This window comes from Tenrec ecaudatus, chromosome 1, assembly GCF_050624435.1.
Source record: "Tenrec ecaudatus isolate mTenEca1 chromosome 1, mTenEca1.hap1, whole genome shotgun sequence".
NCBI classification, from domain to species: Eukaryota; Metazoa; Chordata; class Mammalia; order Afrosoricida; family Tenrecidae; genus Tenrec; species Tenrec ecaudatus.
The window spans coordinates 24,527,195-24,549,078 of NC_134530.1; the positions used below are offsets into that span (position 1 = coordinate 24,527,195).

Here is a 21,884-nt window from a genome sequence, read left to right on the forward strand (position 1 = left end):
TCAAGAGCGTTGCCTTTTCTCCTATCTTTTCCAGAGCCGCGTCCATACTAAATAGAAACTACATATCCCATGATGCTTTGTGAGGCAGCTATCGCGAGATCCGCAGGCCTGTCTGGCCCCGCCCCCTGGCCTGCTTCCGCCTCCCTGTGGCGGCCGCTTGTTGTTGTGGAGGCCAAAATGGCGGCTCAGGCGGCGGCGGCGGCCCAGGCGGCGGCGGCCCAGGCGGCGCAGGCCGAGGCGGCCGAGTCGTGGTATCTGGCGCTCCTGGGCTTTGCAGAGCACTTTCGTACCTCCAGCCCGCCCAAGATCCGCCTGTGTGTACACTGCCTGCAGGCTGTGTTCCCCTTCAAGCCTCCGCAGCGCATCGAGGCCCGCACGCATCTGCAGCTCGGCTCTGTGCTTTACCACCACACCAAGAACAGCGAGCAGGCGCGCAGCCACCTGGAGAAGGCGGTGAGCGCGGGCCGCACTGCGAGGGCAGGGCATGGGGGTCGGGTTGGGAGGCCGCGCCCCGGGCGGGCGAGGAGACTCCGGGCCGCTACTCAGGATCCCGAGGTGCAACCACTCCGCACCAACCTGGGACTTCCATTCGCTGAACCCCAAGACCGCCATCCTCCTAGGGTGCCGGAGGACCTCCAGGACACCCCTCCTCCCTTGTTTTCCGTTCCCGATGAGGGCCTTATTCCCCGACAGCTCCTCAGTCAGTGGTCGCAGCAAGTCATTAACTTTTTAGACTACTCAGAGGGTTGTCTCCTGTCAGGCTAGGCGAGGTCCTTAAGGCGTTAGGTTTCCTAGAGACCTCCCTGTCCCTCATTCCCTCGATGGCAGCCGTAGGACCACTGCACGCCCGGGACGCCTGCCGCTTCCAGCCCCGGGGACTCCGCTGGGGAGCATCAGCCTGGACGCGATCTGACCCCCTCCAGTGACTTGGGGTCCAAGAGGGACAGTCCATCAGGCTCCTGGGAATCTGAGGTCTGGACCCAGGAGGGCGTGCCCTCGTGCATCCGGAAGTCTGGCTCCTCAGATGGCCCGGAGATTCTGTGCCCTGTCAGTGGTGCCAGGTGTCAGAGATGAAGGAGGCAGGCAGGAGTTGACAGTTTGCAGCCCTGTAACCCTCCTCACGGCAAAAACCGTGCCCCTGTGCCCATGATGACTGGTGGGTGCCCATGATGACTGGTGGGCACCCAGTGGGTGACAGGAGAGTTATTCCATGGTGTTCTCTTGACTGTCATCTTCCCTGGGGCCGCTGGGTGGGTGGGTCTGAACCACCAACATGATGGTTAGTATCTGAGGGCAAACTGTTGGTGCCCCTTAGGGACCTTTGCAGTCCTGGTGAGGAATTATGGGGTTGGAATCTTGAACTGAGCACCGCCCCCCACCCCATCGTGCTGCCCTCCAGAAAGCAAGTGTGTGTGTGTGTGTGGGGGGGGTAATCTTGCAGCTCCTGCTTCCTCTCTCCCTCCCTCTCTCCAGCCACAGTCTATCCTCTTCTGGCCCAGCGCTCATCCTCATCCCGACTGGTAGCATCTTTGAAGCATGGGCGCGCACCTGTCACTTAGGACAGCCCCTTCCCATTCCTGGCTGTGGTGTTGTTCTCGCCACAGCAACACTGGGCTCCTCTCGGGCCTGTGCCTCTCCTTGCTTCTGCCATTGACCCGGCTGTGAGCTGCCCAGAAGAGGGCGGAACTTCATGACCCGACGGACAGGGTGTGGAAGATGCCCATTGGGCTGCCAACGGCAGGATCAGCCTTTGGAAACCTCCCGAGGAGGCATTCTAGTCCCGTAGAGACTTAGGGTCTTGGAAACCCACAGGGGGCAGTTCTACCCTGTCCTCTAGGGTTGCTGTGAGTTGGCATCGACTCGATGGCAGTGACAATGGTGAATCTGGACCCACTCACCCACTGCTTTGGAGAGGAGATGGTTGGAAGGGGACTTTAATCACCACCTGACCCAACTTCCTTGTTTCAGGAATGAGGAAATATGTGGGCCCAGAGAGGTAAAGTGATTCGCCCAAAGCTGCACCGTGCATGCCCCAAATCAAGGATCTCGGTTTTCAGGTTTTGTGCCATGTTCCTCTGGTGGTGTAGTGTGTGTCAGATGTCGCCAGGTCAACCGGGACTCATGGCTGGGCTGCCCGCTGGGTTTCAGAGCAGACTCATGATTTTCAAGGCTCTGATCTTTTGGAAGCAGATCACCAGGCTTTTCATGGGGATGGGATTCAGTTGCCAACCTTTTAGCTCTCAGAGAGTGTGTGACCCCTTCCACCATCTGATGGTCCCCAAGGTAGTAGTGATAGCAGAACCTGAGAAAACTGGACCAGGGTGAGGGGTGGCGTTGACATGACAGCTATTTTTCTATTTTTGGTGGAAGTGAGGGATCCACTCTTGGTGGGAGGCCTGAACGGGTGAGGACCGACCACGCAGGACATCTGCCGCAGATGCTGGCGGCAAGGTGCAGAGGGGGTGGTGGCAGCTGTCTCGTCTGAGCCTCCCGGGGCTGTCATGAGACCAGGAGTCGGGGCTGGAAGCCAGGACCACCCGGCCCTTCCCTGAACGTGCTGACTCAGAACAACCCACGTTCCTGACCGAAAACTATGTTTCCAAACTGATTGGGCCTACCGCCCCCTTTTGGGGGGGGCGGGCGCAGGAATTAGTCAGCACCCCCTGGCAACAAAAAACATTTGCGCTCTAGCCCATAATCCAGGGTGAAATGTAGGCAGCTGTTTTTTGTAGTGACACTCCCCCCCCCTTCATTCCAGTGCTTTCCAGTGGACAGAGTTGCCCACTTTAGGAAGCACTGGTTAAAATAAATTCCCCTGCTCCTTGTACTGGTTTGCCTGGGTCCAGCCCTAGTCAGTCACAGTGGTCCATTACATGCCCCAGCCTTGTCTGAGAGACGCATCATGCCTCAGTTGCTTCCTTTGTGTTTATTACTTGGCTTTTGGACCCATGAGGTGCTGTTCTTGGTTCTGCTGTACCCAGAATCTCATGTGTTCTCCAAGCCCCTCCTCACAGTTCCGGCTCCACACCGTTGTATACCCAGTGTCCCCTCTTCCCCTCTGATCCATCCCCAGCTGGGACTTGCTCTAGATTCCAGCCAAGGTGACATTGTCCTTCAGGCAGTGTTCCTTCCAGTGATCCCTGATGGCCTGTGTGTTACAGACATGCTGTTTTTCAGGCTTTATTCTTTGTTCGCAGTCTGCTTCTTCCAAATCAGGCAGCTGTGGGGTTTTCTTCCTTTTTTAAAACACTTCCTCCGAGCGGCTCAAAGAACTGTAAAACATCCTCCCGTCAGAAATGGTTTGCTGAGTTCTAGTTCTACAGATGAACTGGCCAGAGTGCTTTTGGGGGTTTTTAAAGGGAGGATGTTTTTTCTTTGTTGTTGAGCATATACATAGTAAGACTTCGTTTCACGTGGACAAGTTAGCAATACTGGTTACATTCTTCCAGCTGCATAACCATTTCCAGCCTGGCTAACAAACTCATCACTCCACAAGGCTTTTGTTTAATTGTTCCAATATGCCTTGTACATTTTGATCCCACATAGATTCCAATGTTTTTTCAGGGAGCTGACACAAAACAACAAGCACATAGAGATAGTTCATTTTAAAGGCAACTGACTCTTGGGGATCTTGAAACTTTCCTCCTGAACCATTCTGCTCTGCTCAGAGGGGGGTCTGATGTTCTCAAACTTGTCACTTGCTGTGAGTTGCTGAATCTCTCCATGTGTCCGGTGCCCAGCAGAACAAAGCGTCGCTGTCCACCGCCGTGGTGTGCGCTCCAGCTTGTTGCTGCAGCCACCGTGCAGGTTATTCCGAGTGCCTGCCGTCCTAGAGGGGCTGGGCGCTTCCCTTTGAAGAGTCTTTGGTTGTGCTCCGTGGCGTTCATTTCCAGAAGTCGCAGAAGCTTCTCTGAAACCCGCCCACCAACTTGCAATACCAGTGGCGTAGCTTCTCCCCTCACGATCGCTCGCGGGACACCACAGGGCAGCAGAATGATAAATGGGTGGTATTGACCCAACTGGTTTACCAAGACCAAATCCATGGCCATCGAGTCCATTCGGGCTCCTAGAATCCCTCGATAAGGTCCCCAGGCTTTGCGAACCTTTCTAGGAGCAGACAGCCTCCCTCATCGTTCTGAGTTTGAACCTTGAGGTTACTAGTCCGCGTTCCTGTCAGCGACACCAGAGTTCCTTCCTTACCTTGATGGTGGCAGTGTTAGGTGCCACTGGGTCGGTTTTGACTCCTAGTGACCCTGTGTCCAACAGACTGAAACAGCGCCTAGTTCTGACCTCTGGACCCATTGCTGCAGCTACGGTGTGATTCCATCTTGTCGAGGGCCTGCCTCCTGTGTGCTCCTCTCCAGAGCACCAAGCACGACGGTCTTCCCCAGGACTGCTCTTTCTTGATACTGTGCCCAAAGTCCATGAGACTGAGTCTCGCCGCCCTGGCCGCTTCAGAGCATTCTGGTTGTACTTCTTCCCGGACAGATCTGTTGGTGCTTTGACTGTCCGTGGTGCTTTCAGTGTTTTCGCCAGCACCGTAGTGCAGATGCTTTGGTTTTCTTCCATCTTCCTTATTCAGTGTCCAACTGTCACATGCATGTGAGTTGATGGAAAGTAGCATGGCTTGGGGCAGGTGCACCGTGGTCTGCAGAGTGCAGCAGGTTTGCCTAATGCAGTCTAACTTTTCTTTTTTTTAAGTATATGTGCTGCCGAAGCGAGCACTTTTTTTTTAATATATGGTAACTTTTTGGAACTAAAAGTAAAATATCTTATTGGCTTCTGAACTGAGTGCTGTGTTCAGTGTCCGGTTATTTTCATAGACTGAGTTTTTTTCTGAGAGAGCCTAACCTCCTTGGTAACTTGGTAATGATATTTTCACTTTGGGGTCTGCTCCCTTCTTCTTTTGTCTGCTGAAGTGTGTCTCTGAGGGCTGTGTCTATTACATTTGCCTGTCATGAGCTACTGAGAAGGAGCGTATTACACCCTACTCAGAAGGCGCCCTTATTTTCAAGGAGAGAATTGAGTACTGAGTGTCCCCTCAGTAAGGGCTTGGCTTCCCCTAATCTCAGTCCTAATTGCAGGTGCCCCCGGACACCACCTCCACTGCCAGCAGCTTATTCCTGGGTTAACTCGTTTCTGCACATCAGCTGCTTACCTAGAGCCTTCCAGCTTGCCTGCTGTTTGGACAGCCGCTTGGGGGGGAGGGTGTCAGAATCCGGCTCCTCAGGGGCTGTTGTGTCCTCCCGGGGCTGCTGCTTCTCATAGACCTCCTGGGTGGAGGGTCTCAGTGCCTCAAGAACCTGTCACTTTTCCCCTGTCCTGCAGTCGTCTTGCTTCCGGCCCCTCCGCTCCCGGGGCGCTGACACGCCTGTGTTTCCACTGGACCAGCCCCCTCACAGCTCATGCCAGTTTGCAATGGAACCCAGAGACTGCCAGCATCTGGGCCTAGATGCTTATGCTGTCCCTTAACCCTCTCGCTCTTGAACTCAGTTCCTTTTGCTAGAGTTTGGAGAAGTACAGCCTGCTCTTCAGATGTCCTTGGCTTTGGAAACCACCTGGAAGTTTTCTGCTTCTCTGGGATTTGCCTTTCTACCACCTCCCCACAAGTGTCATGTCCCTGGTGGCCCTGTCCTCTGCAGTGGCCTGACCTAAGTTTGACTATTGCCATGAGTGGCTGTTGAGTTGAGCTGGACCCCTGGGGGCCTCATGTATACCGGAGGATTTCCAAGACTGTGCCCTTTCAGCAGCAGAATGCCAGGGCATGCTTTTGAGGCACCTCAGGGGATATTTGGGCAGACTGACCTCGCTAGTAGTCAGGAACTTAACTGTGAGACCAGGGTCTGCCTGACATCAAGAGCAACTCCTGACCATGCTGCGAAGCCTCTTGTTCATCCTCCCTCTGATTCAGTCTTTGGGTCTGTGGTGTACTTTCCAGGTTCAGTGCTCCCCTGTCCTCTGTTGAGACCCCAGAGATCAGTCATCATCTGCACCGCTGCCTTGGCCCAGCCAGAGCCGCCATATTCTGCCTTCAGGATCCCTGTGGTGGCGTCCCCATCACACTGGCCCTGCCCCCTCCTGTTCTCTTGTGTCTTTTGCCCTGTCCTCACTTTCCTAGCCCCAGGGCCCCCCCTCCCTGCTGGAGCCTGAGCCTCTGGTGTCACCCAGACCTCCGTTGTGTGGCCTGTGGAGCTCTTCCCCTGTGCTCCCCTCAGGTGGGGTGGGTGGTTTTCTCCGTCATCTCGATGTGCACCTTCCAGCAATGCTTGGTGTTCTGGGGGGTCGGAAGGTGTGGGGTGGCAAGGTGCAGGGCAGAGGGCTCACTCTTGGCCAGGCACACTCATGAGACCTTTTCTGGTTTGATTCCTAAGAAGGAGTGGGATCACTGCGGGGTAGAAGGGGGGCCCCAGGAGGAGCTCAGACCTTAGCCACCCCTCTCCCTCCCCACCAGCTGCCCTCCACCCCCGGAGCCCTCCTGCTGCTGTGGTGCCCTTTCCGCCTCTGGGACTTGGTGGGCTGGCGCCCCCACTCCCCCCCTCCCACTCTCCCAGCTTGATGGATCTGAGGAGGGCCTTAGCCAAGCCACCTCTCAGCCCTTCTCATTGGGAGCTGCCTCGGAGTGAGCGGGTCTTTACTGGCCCCTTGCTCACGTGGTAGCCTCAACAGGCTAGGAATGGGTGTCTGGTGTCAGGGAGCAGGAACTCGTGCCGGTTCTTCTCTCTCACCGTTACCACCAAGGCACCCCCAAAATGGTCCATAGCTTTGGGTTCAGCCCCCGAGTGGGAGGTACACCCACCCTCACTGGCCGAGTTCCCACCCTCACCTCCCAGGAGAGCCTGGCTGCCTCTGGCCGTAGCAGAACTGTGTCTGCCCCCAGGGGAGCCAGCAGCCTGGCCCACGACTGACCCTCCCTCTTTTCCTTCTCTTTCAGTGGCTGATATCTCAGCAAGTATCCTTTTTATCTGAGAGCAAGGACGTGTACCCCTGGGCTCACCAGACAACATACTACATGTGTCGCCTTGCCCACTGGGTCAGCTGGAGCATCCCAGCTTGCCCCCAGCTACCCTTCCAGACCAGCTGAGTCCCAGCTTCTGACTAGGCTTCTGGCTTTCACCAGCCTGGGACACCAGTGCACGCGCAGACTCCTAGGTCCAGGGCCCTGGCAGTGCAGGTCACCTCAAGAGGGCCCAACCCCAGCTACACCCTCTGTGCCAGTGTCTGTGCAGCTCTCCTCTCCTTAACCAACCTCACAGGTCCCCCAGTTCGAGGATGTCAAGTTTGAAGCTGCGAGTCTCTTGTCTGAATTGTACTGCCAGGAGGTAAGAAGGTGCTGAGGGTTTTAGTAACCGGCAGATAGACCCACCCCTGACCCAGGCAGGACGGGCCCCAAAGCTCTGACCTGGAATTCTCCTCAACCTATTTCCTGGTTTCAGCTATAGCTGAAAAACGCCCTGTCTCCTTTCAAATCATACCACACGGGGTGGCCAGGACAGAAGGGGCCCTTTCCTCCACATTGCCCACTGGCGCCTCTGCTGTCGAACAATGGGAACTGTCACCTGAGTTGACTTCAGGAGTTTGAGCGTAAATCAGCAGAGTTGGTTGAGAAGTTATCTTCAGAGTGATACCAGACCGTCCCAGGCAGCAAGTCCAGTAACGCACCCCTCTCTGTGTTGACAAAGTCAACAGGAAGTCCAGGGCTAGTGATGAGTGCTCCGAGGTGGCCACCAGGTGCAAGGGCCTCCTGTGTGTCACTGTCTCTCCAAACTGGTCTTTCCTTTCAGAATTCCGTGGATGCAGCAAAGCCCCTCCTGCGGAAAGCCATCCAAATCTCACAGCAGACGCCATACTGGCACTGTCGCCTGCTCTTCCAGCTGGCTGTAAGTGCCGGGGGCGGGGCACATGAGGGCTGGGCGTGTGGGGGCCAGGATTCTGGGGTCTTTGTGGACCCTCCCTCCCTCCCACTCCATGGGGGCCTGGGTGTCTTCTGGGTGGTGTGTTTTAAGAGTTGCAAAAGGGGGCCAGCTGCGTGAGAGTAAAACTCCCAGCGCCCTGCCCACCCGAGCTGTGGCTGAAGCTAGCAGCAACCAGGGAGGAAGGGCATGTGCACAAAATGAGGGGAGGCTGGCCTGTGCCGGCAACTTGGCCACTGCCTTCTGCCCTATGCCCTCGCCCCCACAACCACTGAAAAACCGTTAGGCCCTCTTGCCCCAACCCAGCAGGCCCTCTGTGATAGCCCTGAAAGGTGCCTTCACCCCAGTGAGTACACCCTGGGCTGTGACGACCCCACTGGGGATCTCTTTGCCTTGCTGACTCCCTGAGTGCTGACAAGTTCCTAGGTCTGTTCCCTGACTACATCCCACCACCAGACTTCCTTGGGTCTGTGCCTGCACCACCTCTCCCACTCACCAGTGTCCTGACCACAGTGGGCACTGGGCCTCGAGTTGAGCTGCCTGCTGAAGGCCTCTGTCGGGGATGCACTCGGCCCCGGCCACACTACTGGCTGCCTTGGCCAATGCCAGTCCCTGTAACAGTTGTGGCCTGCTCTGCTCTCAATCCCGAGGACTCTCTTTGTGGGCCCAGTGTCCCCTGGGAAGCCACTGCCTCATTGGCTGCCAGGGCGGTCAGAAACCCTCCTTCTACCCCGCCCGCCCTCCCACAGCCTCAGAGGGGCGCTTGCCTTTGTGAGCGCACTGCTGGCCTGCAGGTGGCCGGGTGCGGTGATGTGCAGTGGTCATAACAGTAGTGCTGGCAAGGCACAGAGCTGGCTGGCCCTGAGACGGTTTGCTGAGGCGCAAAGGGCTCCATTTCTGGCTCCTTGAGCAGTTAGCTCAAGGCAGGTGGTCTGCACCCTGTACTTTCAGCAACTGCACACTCTGGAGAAGGATCTGGTGTCGGCCTGTGACTTGCTGGGTGTCGGGGCTGAGTACGCGCGAGTGGTGGGCTCTGAATATACACGGTGAGCTTCCCCCAGGAGAGAGACAGACGGATGTGAGACACTGGGAGGCCTTCTGCCCGTGGGCTCTTAGTGTAGCCACGCTGGTGTGGCTGCTGTGGTCCATGAGCGGAGACTTGCTACATTTTAGTGTCCCTTAATTCCCACACCACCCTCAGCAGACTTTGGTGTCCGGTGCTAGTGGGAGCAGTGTGGCCCGTGTGGAAAGTGCAAGGAGGGTTAAAAGATGTCATCCCTTAGTTCCCAGAAGACCCCGAGTGAGGTCCAGGCACAGTCTCGGGCTGGGAAGGGGTGGGGGTGAGGGGAGGGCTGAGCTAAGGCGCTCGCAGGCAGAGACAGCCCCCTCCGCGCATGGCGGGCTGCTGTTGTGCAGGGGAGGTTCCCGTGGGGGGTGGGGTGAGAGACACAGCGGTCCTCCCGGGCCTGACCCCAAGCTCTCTCTTCCAGGGCCTTGTTCCTGCTCAGTAAAGGCATGGTAAGTAAGTTGAGCCCAGCTGTGGGCAGGGCCGCTGCCGCTGAGGTGAGGGCAGGATCCTTGTGTTCTGCCGGGTTCAGAGTTGAGGTTCCGGGCGCAGGGCTGGTTGTGCAGGAGAGGGAACTTGGAGTCTTCTGGTGCACCCCCACCCGAGCCCGGGATAGGAGCTCCTCTCCGAGTCCTCTTGTGCTGTGGGGATGTGGAGCTGCGGGGCCCTGCGGGGCGGCACAGTGCCCTCTGCGTGCGGCTTCAGAGCGTGTGCACCCCCAGCTGCTGCTGATGGAACGGAAGCTGCAGGAGGTCCACCCACTGCTGACGCTCTGCGGGCAGATCGTGGAGAACTGGCAGGGGAACCCCATCCAGAAGGAGTCGCTGCGGGTCTTTTTCCTGGTGCTGCAGGTGACCCACTACCTGGATGCTGGGCAGGTTCGTGCTGCCTTGGGCATGGGGCGGGCTGCCCCATGGTGGGGCTCTCACTGTCGTGTCTCGCCATTGTTGCCTACTGGCTTCCCTCCACGCTGGGCCCGCGCCACACTCTGCGCCCTGCTGGACTTCGTGCTTGCCACCAGCGTGGTCCAGTCCAGTGCACGCGGCACCATCTGGACCAGGCTCAGCTGCTCTCACTCGACTGCCTTTCCACATCTGTGTGCTGACACGTCGGTCTACAGCAGGGGCTGGTGTGTCAGCGTGCCCACGTCCGGCCTCGGTACCTCGAGCGCACGAAGGGCTGCCCTGTCTGTCGGTGGCAGTCACCTGCATGGCCGCCCCCAGGGCTGTGCACCTCGTGCGCCTGTGACTCGAGGCTGAGCAGCATGCCCTCAAGGGTGGCCCTGTGTCTCTCCACCCTCAGCCAAGGCTGGAACGGGTCCTGTGGGGCTATGACAGACCTGGGCAGGGCTCCAGGATGGAGGAGTGGGGGACCTGGGAGGAAAGGCAGAGGCCTGCTGAGCCCCCACCCAAGGGCTAGGCCCCTGAGAAGCCCTGGGAGGGAGCGCAGTGTGGACTCGGGTGTGCCCGGCCCCGCCCTGCTCAGGTGAAGAGCGTGAAGCCGTGCCTGAAGCAGCTGCAGCAGTGCATCCAGACGATCTCCACGCTGCACGACGACGAGATCCTCCCCAGCAACCCCGCCGACCTCTTCCACTGGCTGCCCAAGGAGCACATGTGCGTGCTCGTCTACCTGGTGAGTGCCGCCCGGCCCGTGGGCACAGATGCACAGGCCCCCGTGACGCCGCCTGTTCTTGATGCAGGTGACTGTGATGCACTCCATGCAAGCTGGCTACTTGGAGAAGGCGCAGAAGTACACAGACAAGGCTCTCATGCAGCTCGAGAAGCTCAAGAGTGAGTCAGTGGCACATGGCACATGGCACACTGGCCGCCTGAGGCGGCCAAGAGGGTGGCCCAGAGGAGACACGGGCATGTCTTTGCTGGGTCTCAGTAGGGCAACAGCGGTTACTTTCACTGTTCACTGCTGCCGGACCGAGGCCTGAGCCAGGGCCATGGGAGTTGGGCTCAGGCAGACTCCACAGTGCTCGAACTCCTTCCTTCCCGTGGAGCCGCCTGTCAACCCAGCTCCCATCACGTTCCCCAGAAGCCAGGGAGCAGAGGGGAATGCTCAGAGCCCTGCACTGAACTTCCCAGGGAGGCTACTGCCGGGCTCCATCACCGGATACTGAGGAGTTGGAGTCCCTTCAGGGGACTCCCTGCTGCCCACAGTCCCAGACCCTGTGTCATGAGTACTGGGTGGGAGGGAAGGAGGGCCTTCCAGGGCCCCCATGTGCTTCCTGGAAACGAAGCTGGTTCTCCCTTGATGGGTATTGCCATGGAGTTGGTTGGTTCAGGGGAGGCATGTAGGCAGGGTCTGCAGGGAGGCCTATGGAGCAGGGGTCTCCCAGCCTGGTGGGAGGCCCACCGGCCATTCCTGTGCTTGCCCCTTATCTCAGTCCTGCCCACTTCTCTCTCAGTGCTCGACTGCAGCCCTATCCTGTCCTCCTTCCAAGTGATCCTACTGGAGCACATCATCATGTGCCGGCTCGTGACTGGGCACAAGGCCACTGCTCTGCAAGAGGTGGGCCAGCATGGGGTGTGGGGGTGGACTGACCAGGACACCCCTCTCTGGGCACATCAACTGAAAAATCTGACCAAGGCTATGGGGACCACTGACCCACGCAACCCTGCCCCTCCCACTGTGCTCCCCAGATCTCCCAGGTGTGCCAGCTGTGCCAGCAGTCCCCACGGCTCTTCTCCAACCACGCGGCGCAGCTGCACACGCTGCTGGTGAGTGCTCCACCCCCCTGAACCTGGAGGAGCTGCATCGTCCAGGCTGCCTTTGACCTTTGATTCCCCACCCTGTCCCTCCCAGGGCCTGTACTGCGTCTCGGTGAATTGCATGGATAACGCGGAGGCCCAGTTCACCACGGCCCTGCGGGTAAGGAGCTGATGTGAGGAAGGGTAGCAGCAGCGGTGCTGGGGTCAGTTGGAGTGGCAGGAACGAGCCTTTCTACAGGGCTTTCTGTGGAGGGTCCCTGATGCTTCTGTGTGCACCAAGGACAGCTCAGAGCACTTTATTCCGGTAGGGGGCGGTGGGGAGGAGGACGCGGCACACAGGTAGTGTAGGGCTAGGGAACATACTAGAGAGTCAGGCAAGCCAGCGTCCCAGGGCCATTGCACACATGGGCCAGCCTCCAACAGGGCTGCCTGCTTGGGCCCGAGACCTACCTTCAGGGGTGACCGTTGCTCAGCTTCAGTAGCCTTGAGCACCTGCCCAAAGCTGTCCTGTGGTAAGTTCTGGAGCTAAGACTCCACCAGATCTGCCCAAGCCACACCTGTCATACAGCCAGGGGACAGTAGGGACATGGGCCCGTGGGAGAGCCCTCCACCATGAAACTGCCTCCCTCAGAGTGACTCAGCTGGCACCTCCCCGTTCCTCTCCGCTGGGTGCTTTGTCAGACCGAGTGTCCTACATCTCAGAGCCCTTTACCCAGGGCCCTTCACAGAGCCAGGTGCTGCCATCCAACTGCTGGTCAGGGTTGTGCTTTAAGCTCTGGTGCTAACAGTCCAGCCAGCCTTCTCTGGCCAAGTTAGGACCCTCTGTGTCCACCCCATGCAGAGTTGTGACTGGTCTCAGCCCTCTAACCTCTGGAGGGTAGGGTTTGCACCCCACTCTGCTCATGGCTCCTGTTCCCATGCATCAGGGACTAACCGTTCGTGCCGCTATCATCACACTGCCCTCCTCCACCCCTGCCAACTGCCTGAGGGGCAGAGGTGCCAGGGAGGAGTCTCCTGACTGGACATGAGCGCTGCTCTTGGCTTCTGGGGCAGCTTGTTTGGGGCTTGTGTGGTTGTCAGCTTTGGGGCGGCCAGCCTGATGCCACCTTTTCATCCAGCTCACCAACCACCAGGAGCTGTGGGCGTTCATTGTCACCAACCTGGCGAGTGTGTACATCCGGGAAGGAAACAGGCACCAAGAGGTAGTAGGTGACATGCTTCGTGTTTGCTGTCTCTCAACCTCCTCCCAAGTAGGCTGTCCTGTGCAGCGGCTCAGCAAGGCCCAGGCGTGGGCGTGAGGGCAGCCTCCAGGGAGAGGAGCCCCAGCGAACACAGTGCGGCGTCTGCCCTGGGCTGCTGCTGCACTCCAGGAGACACCAAGGCCCCAGCCCTCTGACCTGGGACAGGGAGCTCCCTGGGCTACTGCGGGAGGAGGACAGCAGCCACGGTGCCCCACCCCAGGGAAGGGCGAGGCTCCCAGGGCTCCCCCGCATGTTTACACCCATCCAACTACAACCTGGCCCCTCTCACCATCCAGCCCTGGGGTCCTTCCCCACCAGCCCCCCTGTAGACCTTCTCTGGGCCTGACTCCTTCCTGTCTGCACACTGAAGAAACCGAGCCCTTCTGAAACCCTCTTTACCCAACCCCCCACTGGACAGCCAGAGGACCCCCAAAGCACCAGTCCTGCCACTCCCATCAGCCTTTAGGCTCCTGGTCCATCCACCTAGCTAGCGCCCCAGTACCTCCTCCCCTTTAAGATGCTCGCCTCCTTGTTCCGGGCCTACCCACCACGTGGCACCACACCCTGGGGGACCTATCTGGTCTTGGGTGAAATGCACCACGTTCCAAGTCACTGCCCCCTGACTGACTGGCTGCCTTCCCCCCCTCGCTCCCCCCCCCCAGCTGTACAGTCTTCTGGAAAGGATCAACCCAGACCACAGCTTCCCCGTCAGGTACGCCATAGGGTGCACCTCCTGGACGGCAAGAGGGCTACACTCCCGCACTAGTCCTCCCGGCCGGTTCTGATGCTCTGTCGCCCCCTCCCCAGCTCCCACTGCCTCCGGGCAGCTGCCTTCTATGTTCGTGGGCTCTTCTCCTTCTTCCAGGGGCGCTACAACGAGGCCAAGTGAGTGCCCTATGTCTACCCCCACCCCAAGCTGCCCCAGCCTTGGAGTTGCTGTGGGGGAGGGGTCCTAAAGGAGGCTGGGTATCCCTCCCCATTCCGTGCAGGCGCTTCTTAAGGGAAACTCTGAAGATGTCCAACGCCGAGGACCTGAACCGGCTGACGGCCTGCTCCCTGGTGCTTCTGGGCCACATCTTCTACGTGCTGGGGAACCACAGGGTCAGTGGGCCCCTGGAGCGAAAGGTGCAGGGCCCCATGTGAGAACAGTGGGAACCCTGCCTGGCATCTGTACGTCTTGTCCTGGCCCCACCTTTGGCTCAACAGGCCACCTGAGCCCACCTGTCTTGTTTCAGATTCCTGCCCTGCCCCCAAGTTGGGGTCCATATGGGCTGATTTCAGTGGCTGCACTGTTTCACCCTCACTAGACCCCGCCCTTGGTCCCTGCCCCCCCACCACAGGGCTGTGCTGTGCCCAGGCCTCCACTGGAGTGTGCATAGCACCTGTCTTTCACTCCCTGTGTCTTGGGCTAGTCGGAGAAAGCATTGCAGAAATCGGAGGTTCGAGGAGCTAGCCCCCTTCCTCAGGGCCCTATGCAAGGCTGGGCGTGCACGCTGCCCTGCACTCGGCGCCACGCAGGCCGCCTGCTCCGGAGTTTGTGTCTTAGCGGCATGCCTCCTCAGGAGACGGGGCTCCTGGAAGCTGGGGTGCAGAGCTGGTTAAGAATGTTCCCAGACCACGCCGTGTCACCGGTGGGAGCTGGATGACATTCTTCTCATTTGAGTCAGCGCCAGGCACTCCGGGGCCTAGGCAGGGCCTGGAGCTTCAGGGTTGCTGACTGGGTGGCCTGAGCAGTGTAGGGTCATTGCCCAGGCCAGGGCTGTGTAAGGGGCGGTGCTCAAGGCACGTAAGCCCCGAGAAGTGCAGCCAGGCCAGGATTCCCAGCTCCCAGTGTCCCCACAGGGTCTTGAGAGTTGCTGCACCTGAGGGGCTCCCAGAAGGAACAAGGCCCATCCCACCCGGGCTACTTGTGCCCCCACCCCACCCCGCCTGGTGGTGATGGTTGGAAGTTCAGTTTTCTGCCTCTCCCTGCCCTGCTTATCCTGGGACCTTGGTGGTGGTCTTACCAAAGCTGACTTGCCCTGTACCTGTGTCAGAGGCACGAGTCACCTTGAGGGCTGCTAGGCGGTGTTGCAAGAGCAGCGAATTGAGTGGTTTGTCCTTCCCAGTGGCCAAGGAGTGCTACAGAGAGAAAGGCCCTTTGGGGTGGTAGACTGTAAATGAGGAATTGGGGTTTACCAGCTTTAGGAAGACAGCCAGACGGGCCTCAGTGGGCGGGTCTCTGGCTCTGCCACCCCTGGTCCCCTCAGCTCTCTTACTGCTCTGGGTTGCCAGGAGAGTAACAACATGGTGGTGCCTGCCATGCAGCTGGCCAGCAAGATCCCAGACATGTCTGTGCAGTTGTGGTCGTCGGCTCTGCTCAGAGGTGAGCTTAGAGGCAGACTCCCTGCTGGCTACCTCAGAGCACAGGGCTGCCTGGCAGAGCCCAGGGATATGACCTCCCCAGGGGTGGGGTGACCTGCCCCCCTGGCGGGTGGAGGGGTGATATGCGTGCTCACGAGGTGACCGGCAGAGGTCTATGTGTGACGGGTCTACCTGTAGACTTGAACAAAGCCTGTGGGAATGCGATGGATGCACACGAGGCCGCCCAGATGCACCAGAACTTCTCACAGCAGCTACTCCAGGACCACATTGAGGCCTGCAGCCTTCCTGAGCACAACCTCATCACGGTAGGGGACCTGGGCAGGGCCAGGGCCGGCTGGCTGGGCACGGGGGCAGGGGCTTCGGGGCCTCAACTTGTGTGCCTCTTTCTCCCACAGTGGACAGACGGCCCGCCCCCTGTGCAGTTCCAAGCCCAGAATGGACCCAACACCAGCCTGGCCAGCCTCCTGTGAGACTGGTCCTGGGGTGGCCCTTGTGCGACCCCACAGGCCTATCCAGAGCTGCTCTTTGCTGGCGTGGTGTGGGTGCCATCTTCTGTTCAGCAGCCAGGACACACGCACCTCGCTGGAAGGACACACACCGCTGTGGTGGCTGCCTCAGGTTGGAGCCACCCTGGGAGTGGATGCCAAACTCACGGCCCTTCTCTGCACTGGGTCAAGCCCATATGAAGCAGGGCTCCGTAGGGATAGCCCTCCGCGCCTGGTAGTGACTTCCACTTTGACGGCTCTGGACCCTTGCAGATTGTGCAGGCAGTATCCAAAGCCACATATTTGGCTCCTATGGGGAATTTGGAGGAAAGAAGTAACCACTCTCGGAGGAGCCAGTGTACAGCGACTGCAGTGCTCGTCCCCGCCTCTCTCCACCCGAGAGCCAAGGCCACTGCCCAGGGACTCCCATTTCCAGACACTGTCAGCTGCGTATTCAGAAGTACGTGTGCATAGCTGCGTGCTTGTGCACGCACATGGGGGCCTAGGGAGCTGGAACTGGAGCAGGGCCTCCAGCCAGACGAGAGGCCTTTCTTCCCAGTTCCTTTGTGGTCCACTCTTTTTTGGGGGGGGGCGGTCCCCTACTCTCCCCGACCCCGGGTCTCCTAGAGATGGGCGCAGGTGCTCTGCCAGCTTCAGGCAGCTGGCCTGCTGCATGCCTTGCCTGGCCATCCAGGAGGTGCCCAGCAGGCACTAGTTAACTAGGCTGGCTAGACAGCCTCCTGTCTGGCACCCCAGCACACATGGCAGGCAGCCGGGTCCACCAGCTGCCTCACTGACCTGAGCCTCCTCATCACACCTGTGCTGCAAGGCCTCTGCTGAGTGCATCCATCTGCCCAGGACGTGGGTACCTGCCGAGCCCGTGTTGCCGTCTGGAGACCTTACCATGCCTTAGCCTGGGTTGCCTCAGGACTTCCCCCCAAGCCTTGTCCTCTGCCCAGTTCCAATGGAGCAGAGCCTCGGAGGGAGCCCCCGGCCCCTCCACCCACAGGCCAGGCCCACCCGGCACAACTCCTCGGCCTAGCCTGCACCATCACCTTGTGCATCATGTTCGTCTGCGTATTTATTAAGCCTTTCTCTGCTCCTCGTAGGGTGTCTGTGTTAGAGCAGCTGGAGTAAGAACCTCACAGCTTAACACCTGCCCCGGTGTTTGCTTTTAGTACCACCTTGTTCTCTGTGTATATGTGAAATTAAGGATAAAACAGTAAGTTTACAGTAAAAACCCAGTACTCGATATTTAATGTTCCACACTTCATGGAAGCCAAACAGTGTATGGGGAGAGAGAGTGTGTGTGTGTGTGTGTGTGTGCATGTGATCTTTGAGCGTTTCTTTGCAGCAGCAACTTGGATGATATAAAAGCTTTTGCTACTACTCTACTACCGGAGTCCCTATCTAATGGGGAGGGCCAAGGCGAGTGAATGTCAGGACATCATTCGGCCTCTGGCGCCACCGTGTGGCCAGGCGCGTGCTCGAGCTTTGGGCCTGCCGCCCTAGCTGCGGAGGACGCAGAGCAGCTGTTGGACAGCTAGCTTCTTGGTTTCCTTGTCTCTTTTGCTAAGAGTTTTAATAATGAGTGTGTTTGGCATCATGTCTTTTAATGGGTGTGTAATATTTTGATTTTAGCAGCCTGTGCTTTTAACTTCAGCTGGTGCTTTTAATCAGGAAAAGAACGAATAACAGAACACAACGCGCCCGTGGGCCGCCTCCTGTGTATCCAAAGTAAAGGAACTTGGCAGGAGCCTTGTGTGTTTGTGCTTGTGCTTCCCCTCTCCCATGCCCCCAGGAGATGTCCCTTGCCTGGCAGGTGGGCGACAGCCTTATATGGAATACTGGGTGTGGGAGGGAGCGTGCAGGGGAAGGAATGGACCATGAGGGAAGGGGCTCCTAACAGCTTTGGGGAACTGAAGCAGCCAAGTGATTCTGAGCAGGTGACAGAAGAAGCACACGTGGAAGAAAGGACAGGGACCTCATGTGCACTGACCAGAGCAGATAGAATTGGCTTGGCGCACCCACCGCGTCCCAGAGGGCCTCACACCCTAGTTCAGAGTCCTAGCTCTTGGTCTGGCCTCAAAGGAGTCTTCCGGAAATATCTGCCCCACCATGGACCTGGCTGGAGGTGGGGGGCTCTCCAGCTGAGTTGGAGGTGGTCTCTGCATGTTCCATCTCCCCAGCCTGTCCCTCCCAAGGCTAGCTCCCAGGCACACCCCAGGGACCACCACTTCACTATTGGCCCCCTGCGTCACTGTGGAAGCATTAAAATCTGCCCCTAAACCAAGCAAGACCAAATGCCTTGGGGCAGCTGACATGCACCTTGACCACCAGGCTCAAGGTCAGGATGGGGGCCCCCTGTTGGTGATTGTGAAACACAATCTTGGTAGGTGACTGGTTTGCATTGGTTTATTTCATGGTGCTCCTCGCCCCTTCTAGAGTTGCAGCTGGACTGAGTGGGGGTGGTAATGGTTAGGCCTTGTTATCAGGCAGCCCTCTTTGTCAGAGGTCCCCAGGGAACAGGGTGGTCTGCCCAGTTCTCTTCTACTTTGGGTCACTGGGGATTGTGCTGGTCTCCAAACTTACAGTGCTTGCAGGGACATTGGAGACCTGCCCCTCAGAGATCTTGGGTCAGGCACCTGCCAAACGGTAGCAGTGCGCCACTATGGGGACACAGCAGGGACTGGAATGGACGAAGTCCCGCCCAGGACAGAGCCGCATATCATATTGAGGGCAGAGACAGACTTGGTGAAAATCCATCAACCTTCAGAGCGGATGAGCACGGTCATAACCCTGGGTCTTGCCAAGCTGGTGACCATATCCCCTTCCCCTCCCCCCCCCACCCACTCAGGTCACATTGCCAAGTTCAGGGGCTAGGGGTGCGTCATTGGACTTGTGGCCAGCATGAGGGCTGGTGACCAAGTGTGCCATGGAAGGTTCCTTCGCCAGACCCAAATGTGAGACAGATGGTATCAGTGCTGGTCATACCCACCACCTCACAGGGCAGTGGTTTCACCCTGGCCTCTTGAGCCTCAGTCCCTTCTCAAGTCCAGTGCCCCTTGCAGAACTGTAGCACCCCAGGAAAGGGGGCTCCATAGCACTTCCTGCTTCCAGAAGGTTCCACTGCCCCCAGGCTATAGGAGGAAGTCCTAGCTGGCCACACCCCACATCCTTCAGTCCATGGAATGTGTGTGTCTGTCCCTCTCTCAAAAGCAAAGTGCCTTGCTCCACATCCAGCTCCCAGTGCACACGTAATATGACATCAAATTGTGCCTCGGTCATCTAAACGGTTAGTGTTGCTTGAAGTTCAGCATCTCAACTTAAAACCAACACAGATCTTTATAGTTGGTTCTTTCCCCCAAACCTTACGAAGCTACCAAGTCACACGGTCATGCTAAATTGGAGTTGACCCCAGCAGGACCGTCACCTGGGAGAGGCTGAAAGAGTGTGTGACATGCATATATGAAGTACGTTCCTGTTGATTAAAATATACTGGGCATATTGTGTTTCATTTGGGAAGTCTAGCGACGCACACCCTGGCGCTCCTGCTGCGGTCACTTTGGTGGTGGTATCATGCTGGGAGCTGTACCACTGGTGTTTCAGATGCCAGCAGTGTCACCCATTGTGGACAGGTTCGAGCAGGCCTTCCAGAGTCTGAAGACACTCTTCTGTTGGATTCATAGGGTTTCGAGAAGTTGATCATCAGGGCCTTCTCGTCCCTTTAATTTGGAAGTTCAGCTGAAACTTGTTCCGCATCCTAGCAATACAAAAGCTTCTGCTGACAGATGAGTAGCGACTTGCATGTCAGATAACAGGGGAACCCAGGTCCCCATTCTAGGAAGTGCAAGGTTTACCACCGACCTCCCTCAGGGGCTTTCTGTGGGGACTAGTAAGCTGGAGCTAGGTCCTGAAAGACCTTCCCATCCTGCGTCTTTGAGGTAGTGCAGTGCAGTGAGTTAACATGTTTCAATTTTCAAATGCCTCATGTGCCTGTGAAATTTGGATATTGAATAAGGGAGGCCAAAGAAGAATTGGTGCATTTGAATTATGGTGTTGGGGAAGAATATTAAAAGTGTCATGGACGGCTAAAAGAACAAACATCTGTCTTGGAAGAATTACAGCCAGAATGCTCATTGGAAACAAGGGTGGCGAAACTTCGTCTCAATGTGCTTCGGACATGGTATCAGGAGAGATCAGTCCCCGGAGGAGGACTTCACGCTTGTTAGAGAAGGACATCACGCTTGGTAAAGTGGAGGGCAGCCCTCAAGATGGATGGACAGAGTGGCTGCAACAATGGGCTGCAGTTTAAGAAAACATCGTGAAGATGGCAAAGGACTGAGCCCTGTTTCCTTCTGTTGGGAGTCGGAACCAACTCGAGTCATCCCTAACAGTCCCATAATCTCTGTTTTGCCACCAAGTGACCTTTGACTGATGGGTTCTAGATGAGAGAAGGTGGGGAAGAAACTGGTGGAATTCAGTTGGCAGTGGCTTTTGACAAGGTTATTTGTGATTGCCATCCTATCAAATGAAGGGCAATAAAACGAGTCCTCTCAGAAGCAGGAATGGGGAGTCACTACCAGCTAGAGAAGAGTCCAAAATTGCTGCATATTGAACCTTCTGGATGCCGCAGGCAGGCAACGCTGACCCCAGAGGGGTGGCCAAGGAGGGGCAGCAGCAACATTAAGAGTTGAGAGTCCAGGACCTGATGCAAAGGGCTTAAGTGGAGAGCAAATGCTTTGAAAATGATGAGGGCAAGGAATGTACGGATGTGCTTTACACATTGATGTATGTATGGATTGTGATAAGAGTTGTATGAGCTCCTAATAAAATGTTAGAAAAAAAAAAAGAGTTGAGAGTCAGTCTGTGAGCTTCCCAGCCCACCGAGCAAGTTAGAACTGAGTGCCTTCGGGCAAAAGGCTGGCTTGTGGGAATACAGGTTTGTTGAGCCCCTTAGGGTTCACGGTCATGGCAGAGTAGTGTGCCCTTTGGACATCTATTGTCAGCCGTGTAAGAGCCGGGCAGAGGCTGATGGACCATGTGGCTGAATGACCAAACGTCAGAGAGAGGCAGCTGAGAAGAGACTGTCCTGCCTGAGAAGCTGTGTCCTGAACATGTATAAATTAACTTCCTTAATAAGCCCCATAATCGCAATCCTTATGGAATGCACCTGAGAAAGTCGAGAGAGTGCTGTGGGTGGGGGATAGTTAGTTTCTGAAAGGGTCGGAAGACTGGAGGGTGGGGCCGGTCTGACCTTCGCCCCCTAGGAATCAGCCCTAGGCAGCTGATGCAGATGATTTTCCTCTTGAGTAGCTGGAGGAGGTCAGACCCTGTGCTCCCAAGTCATTTCTTTCCACGGGTGGACAGTTTGCATGTTTAGGAGTGCCGCCACTAGGGGGCTTGCTTTGGTTCAAAAGTGCAGAACCAAGCAAGCACCCTGTGCGCTCCATTTCGGTGTGCGCTGCAGGCGTAGACCAGGCCCTCTGAATTGGTGTCAGTAACTTGTGGGCAAGTGGAGAAGTAGGCCTGAGAGATATCTCCCTCTTTTGGCCGCTCTGCCTGCTGCTCCTCCCCATCCTTGTGAGGGACTCATTGAGTATTTGTAGGAAGAAAAAAAAATTCCAACAAATGAGTGAGCTCCTGACAGGTGGGTCAGCCAAAGGAATCAGTAAGAGTACGGTGGAGGTACTCATGGTTCTCCCTCACTGCTGGCCAGCTCACCTGTGGGGACAGGTCCCATGTCATGGGTGGACCCATGTCTGGGTGGCCATCTCCTCCAGGTCTGGGGGCCTGTGGTTCAGCAATAATGGAGAACACAAGTTACGAAACGAGGTCCAGAGGCAGCCTGTCTAACTCAAGGAAACCGTTCCCGTGGCCACTTCCCCCACACACACACCCTGGCTTGGAGGGCTTAACAGGGCAACTGGGGAAGCATGACCAATGACGATGGGGACGGCCCACAAGAACAGTCCAAGTGCCCGAGCACCCTGTGGACTCCGGAATCCTCCCCAAGCGACAGAAGGGCAAACACGGGATCCCAAATTCTTTGCATGGTGACCTCAGAGGGGCGGCAAATCTCTATGGCTACCAACAGTTTG

General features: G+C 57.3%; 1 protein-coding gene across 2 annotated transcripts; it reads left to right on the forward strand.

The window, feature by feature from the left end:
- The first annotated feature begins 140 nt into the window (after window positions 1–140).
- Window positions 141–15,902, forward strand: MAU2 (MAU2 sister chromatid cohesion factor). 2 transcript variants are annotated; one of them, XM_075549308.1, is made up of 19 exons: window positions 141–453; window positions 6,932–6,949; window positions 7,254–7,319; window positions 7,782–7,877; window positions 8,862–8,956; window positions 9,401–9,428; window positions 9,699–9,854; window positions 10,462–10,608; window positions 10,676–10,766; window positions 11,390–11,493; window positions 11,625–11,702; window positions 11,788–11,853; window positions 12,812–12,898; window positions 13,597–13,646; window positions 13,742–13,819; window positions 13,924–14,035; window positions 15,209–15,299; window positions 15,476–15,603; window positions 15,694–15,902. In XM_075549308.1, the coding sequence occupies exons 1-19, from the start codon at window positions 178–180 to the stop codon at window positions 15,766–15,768; spliced, it is 1,842 nt and encodes a 613-aa protein (XP_075405423.1). In that variant the 5' UTR covers window positions 141–177; the 3' UTR covers window positions 15,769–15,902. The 2 variants fall into 2 exon arrangements, with proteins under 2 accessions (XP_075405423.1, XP_075405431.1); XM_075549316.1 differs by having other exon boundaries at window positions 12,812–12,895.
- Window positions 15,903–21,884: the final 5,982 nt, after the last annotated feature.

What these genes read in the sequence shown, in the direction of transcription:
- MAU2 (XM_075549308.1), top strand. Translation starts at nt 178, where the DNA reads ATGGCGGCTCAGGCGGCGGCGGCGGCCCAGGCGGCGGCGGCCCAGGCG. An exon ending in ACTACCTGGATGCTGGGCAG is followed by an intron (nt 9,855 to 10,461) that starts GTTCGTGCTGCC and finishes CGCCCTGCTCAG; the next exon opens with GTGAAGAGCGTGAAGCCGTG. An exon ending in GTCGTCGGCTCTGCTCAGAG is followed by an intron (nt 15,300 to 15,475) that starts GTGAGCTTAGAG and finishes GTCTACCTGTAG; the next exon opens with ACTTGAACAAAGCCTGTGGG.